This window comes from Parasteatoda tepidariorum, chromosome 2, assembly GCF_043381705.1.
Source record: "Parasteatoda tepidariorum isolate YZ-2023 chromosome 2, CAS_Ptep_4.0, whole genome shotgun sequence".
NCBI lineage: Eukaryota > Metazoa > Arthropoda > Arachnida > Araneae > Theridiidae > Parasteatoda > Parasteatoda tepidariorum.
The window spans coordinates 25335870-25341331 of record NC_092205.1 but is presented as its reverse complement, the minus strand read 5'-3'; the positions used below and the strand labels follow the sequence as shown (position 1 = coordinate 25341331).

The window sequence follows — 5462 nt, the reverse complement described above, 5'->3', positions numbered from 1 at the left end:
GTTTCTCTTGCTAACTTGCACGAGGTAAGCTCAATGCAATAAGCTACAATAATAATTGAATCTACTCAGATCTTAAACATTATTTAGAGTGTTAATTATTTTTGTTCATCTTAATCATAAAACAACATAACTTAAATACTTTTTCAAAGTTTTAATGAAGATAGTCGTTAGATAGAAGATAGATAGTAGTTTCGCAGCGATCAGTTAATCGATCAAGGACTTTCATTCTATTAAAATAATATTCCGACGTAGTTTTTTCATTTAGTTTCCTTTAAAAGTCTATTTTTAATCACTTCATTATTTATTATTTATCTTATTTACTATATTACTGTCTATTATTAATTACTCTATTCTTAAACGATCAGTAAAACACATCAACATTTAATTTGAATAAAACCCATCCTATTCCCTTTTCCATTTTTATTTTTAACTTATTTAACCGAATACTTTTAAAGAAATTTTCTCCCCTTCTATTATTTAGACTTTTTGTTTTTAAATTCAAAATTAATCTACCAAACCGAAATACAGATAGTAAAAGCATCGCTATTTGTAATCATTACAGCATGCCAAATTCTAAGATTGATAGTATCCTCCAAACATTTCAAGTTTCGAATACTTGATTTGAACTTGGAATTTTGATCGCTAAACATCTGGTATTTTTGGCCCCTGTTTCAAAACGAAACGGAAATAGATAGCGTCTGTTTCTTATCACTCAAGCATAAAATAAAATATATTCATTTATTTCATCAATTACTATAAGTCCTCCACGAGTACGAAATTTCTCCCAATACTTTATCCAGGAGTTCCCTTGTCTTCTGGATTGGGTTCTAAGTTACAAGGCTAGTATTCGTAATTGAATATTAGTAGTCGTAAACCTAAAATTAGGTAGGCTGATCAATGACGGTTAGAAAACAAAATCAATAACTGTAATTCCTTATCACTGCACTGTATAAATAGTAAAAAGTTCATTATTAAAGATTTCGTGGAGGTCAAGGTTCTACAACGGCATGATGTTGGAAATGGGAACAATATAGCATACCAGCCAAATTCACTTCTCAGACAAGCTAGTATCTATCGATCTGAAGCCAGATGGATTTCAAGCAACCATAATGAATCCTTAAATTCGTTGATAGAATTTCTGAACCCTCTGCATATACCTTGAATATTTCAAATATCACGGCTGTCAAATCAAATATTACGGTATATATTTTGCCACTATTTGAAAAAATTGAGATAAATCTCAGACTGAAAGCCTGGAAATTTGGCAGTTCTGAAAACAGAATGTGTACTGATTCAAATACAAGAAACAAAAAAGTTTTATCTATAAACACCTCACATATCATGTTAATACAATAAGGATACAATTACGAGATACAATTATGAGATACAATACTAGATAAAATTACGAGATATATAAACATACAGATACAATTACGTATCCTGAGAACAATTATAGAATAATATTTTCTTAATGAATGTGAGCTTATAGTACCAAAGTCGAAACAAATTGAAAATAAATACAGATACAACTATTTTATGATTTTATGTGCACATGATCAATAATGCCATGTTTTTTCTTCTGTTAATATAACCCGTACATCATGCACCCAAACCCAACAATAACAAAGGGCATGTTCAAAACTTAAATTCATAGCATTTGTGAAAAACTTAAAAATAGTTTACAAAAATTGCTAATACAGAACTACTAAAATTATCCTATTTAATTATTATGTTATTTCAGCCAGTTCACCATGCACCCAAACCCTACAAATTCGGATACAGCATCAAGGACAAACATGGAGAACAACACCGAGAAGAATCCGGAACCGGAGGACACGTAACTGGCAGCTACGGATTCACAGATGACAGAGGCATCAAAAGACAAGTGAACTACGTTGCTGACCATGCTGGATTCCGAGCACAGGTCAAGACCAACGAACCCGGAACCGCCAATCAAAATCCAGCAGCTGTACAACTTATCTCTGATGCCCCTTACACCGGTGGTGAAGGATATTTGGGTGTCCCTGCTGCAGCAGCAGCCGGTTACGGTCTTGGTGGACTAGGTGGAGGCATCGGTGCAGGATATGGTGTTGGTGGTTTAGGTTACGGTTATGGAGGTCTTGGAGCAGGTTACGGTGGCCTCGGATATGGTGGAGCTTATGGTGGATATGGAAATCTTGGATATGGTGGAGCTTATGGTGGATATGGTGGTTATGGTTTGGGCATCTTAGGAGGCTTAGGCTATGCCAGATATGGATATTAAATTTTGTAAAAAAATAGCATGAAAATAAATTATTTTGCAATTTACTTTTTGTGCTTATTTATTGAAAGTAAACATCTTAAATATTATAAAAACAATTTTTCAAAAGCTAATATTGACCTGAAAATTTTAAATTTTAGCTTTAACAAGCTGATTTTGAACACAACCAGAATTTTGCAATCTCATAAAAAAGGTCTCAAATGTATTTACTTTGCACGTTACAAATTAATCTTAAGGGCACAGATAGGCTTAAAATAATTATTTTAAAAAGTAAATACCGTTTAAAATATAATGGAAATATAAATAAATACCACTGCGGGACTACCACTGCACCAGTCCACTGCGGGACTTTGAATTTTTGAGCCCGGGGCTTTTATTAACAAAAGTGGTAAAAAAAATATCACGCGAGACTAGCTAAATACAAATGTAATCCCACGATATTAATTTTAAACACTATAATGGTAGCTTAAATGATCTTATCAGATATATCTTTAAACTTCTAATTAAATATTAAAGTAATAAAGTAATTAAACTTATAAAGTAATAAATAAGTAATAAAAAAAAGTATTAGCACCATTAAAAGTTTTTAAGGCTTACATAATCCTAAATGCTCACTATACCGGGTGTTTTGTAATTCCCCGCCTCATCCAGCCTTCTAGAATTATTTTCAAAAATCTCTGTACATTAAAAAGAAATTGTAATCACCACCATCACCACTTTTTTCGGTGTTCAACTTCGCGCGGCATTTTATTTTGCTACGTAAAAACAGTTAAGCCTAGAACCTTGAACTTATGGTCATGTGTGAAAAAATGCACGGGTTGTAATATGGAATTAAAAATTTAACATTCTTTATTTAGTTGGAGAACTATCAACTGCTAAATTTGATTAAAAAATATCATGTGGAATGATCTACAACCCGCTGAAATGCAACAGAAGTTGAAAGGGCTATTTTGTACAATGAACTTAGTTTTTTCTTTTTATTTGCGAGTTTTTTATAAATTATGATTTGTTGTAGAGTTATATTAATTTTGAGTACTTTCCTTTCTGCTTTCTTTAATTAATGTGTATACATTGTTATCGAAACCTTTGTTCATTTTCTTTAGAAATCTTAATTATATTAGCTCGTGCTTTATTTGATATCAAAGAAACAAAGAAATTGACGGAATATAATTTTAGAAAAAGTCAGAAAGTTAGAGATTGAGTGTTACTGGATATGAATCTTAATACTTATATAAATTTTTGCAAAATATGAAAAAATGAAATGAAAAAATAGTTTCCAGATTGATGAGAGGGAGATTAAAAACTCAAATCCCGATTTGATTTAAGGAGGAAACAAAGATTAGAAAGAAGATTATCAGGAACCCTACTCGAGATTATTTAAACCTTTAATCAAACTGTTTTTTTTTTTTTTTTAATGCATTCTACCTGTCTAGCTAGTTAATCGACAAACTTTAATACTTTTTTAATCTCTTTTAATTGCAACCCTTTTGGTTTATTTTTTCGTCATTTTTAATAGCAAATCTAAAAATATAAATTAAGGGTGTTCATTACGGAACACCTTCTATGTTTCAAATTTACTTAATTTGGCTCACTGCATGTTCAAGTCAGTTAATTTTGAACAAAACTGCAATCCCATTCTTTTCCTCCTAACTATTTACCATATTTAAATGGATGGATAATTACGTAAAAGAAATAAATCTTAGAATCGACTTTGAAATCTAATGTTCTGGAATATATGGTTGCAATAGTGTATTAAAGAGGACGGTTGAACTTTCAGACCTTTAAATGTAAATTTCACTTTTACTCTAATAGCAGTATTTTTAAATTTTTAGTTTCTCAACAATTCCCTTCAAAATTCGAATTATTTTTTTACAAATTACCTACATTAAAATTTTGCAATAAAATATATAAAATATTACAATTCAAAACATTCTTTTGTTCTTTTAATAAATTAAATGATAAAAAGTTATCCTTAATTAAAAAAGTAACGTTTTACATCGAATAGCCTTTGGCTGCAATTGTGTGCAAAAAAAAGTTCTGCGATTAACTAGAAGCATTCAAGAAATAAGGCTAATTTTCCGAAAAGAAGTTAAGATAGTTAGCGTGAACTATGATCGTAAATTTACCAAAAACATTTACTGCATTAATCTTCATTATTAAGAATGCATAAGCTTCTTCAAAAATCTTTTAATTGTTTCTTTAATAATGGCTTGAAATTTATTTTTTACTTTATTATTAAGTATAAAAATCTAGTAAAATCAAAATGCAAATAATTTTAACCTAAAAATATAACCTTGGATAAACAGCTTTAACAATGTTTATCGCGTATTATAATAAATAATTACATTCCAATTAAGCACTATATTCCAATTATGTAAAAACCTTGTTCTTAGACGAGCGACTTCATTAGATGCCTAATTTTAATATTTTTTATCGGAAAAAATATTATTTTGGTTTTTATTTTAAGAAAAAGCTTGACTTATCAATTCTGAATATCAGTTAGATGAAAAAACGTTATTAGTATTTCGAAAGTACGCATTTTACAACTGAAGAACCAAATTATTTTAAATTCCGTACGTAACATTCGAAACAACGTAATACAGTGAAACCTCCAGGAAAGACCATCTCTATTTACAATTTATTTTTGGAGGCACGAAATTTCTTCCATAAACTTTGTGTTGAAGAAAACCTTTAGGAGAGACCATCAAAACTTCTCCCTATGACCGGGCAAATTTCTGTATCAAATGCGACAAAGTTTAAATAAGGAAACCCGAAAAAATATCAAAACAAAAATTTTAACAAAACAAATAAGTTGATAAAAATATTTTCAATATACGTGTGAGGACGCTCTTATATGGAGAGCTCTTTTTACCGATCTCTGAAAGAGATCTACAACCTTATATTGTAATCAGAGTTCACTAAAGAAGACGCTACCAATGATTATTCAGAAGTTATGAGGAAAATTGTAAAAGATGTCATTGTCAAAATTTAGATTGGAAACCGAAACTAAGTGTCATGAGATGAAACTGTCATTGATTTTTTTATTTTAACGCAATTATTTCCTTAAATGTTTTAAATAATATTTAATTAAGTTTTTTGATTGAAAAAAATTGACAACTAAACTCATCTCGACAAGATCAGCGTGTTTTGTAAACATTCTAAAACGATCGCTTGCTATTCTTTCATTCTCGACTTTTTTCTT

The 5462-nt window shown here is 30.1% G+C and overlaps 1 protein-coding gene across 1 annotated transcript; it reads left to right on the top strand.

Annotated features, from left to right (window-relative positions):
• The first annotated feature begins 1729 nt into the window (after positions 1–1729).
• On the top strand, positions 1730–2263 carry LOC107456894 (glycine-rich protein-like). Its single transcript, XM_043056314.2, has one exon. The coding sequence runs from the start codon at positions 1730–1732 to the stop codon at positions 2261–2263; it is 534 nt and encodes a 177-aa protein (XP_042912248.2).
• Positions 2264–5462: the final 3199 nt, after the last annotated feature.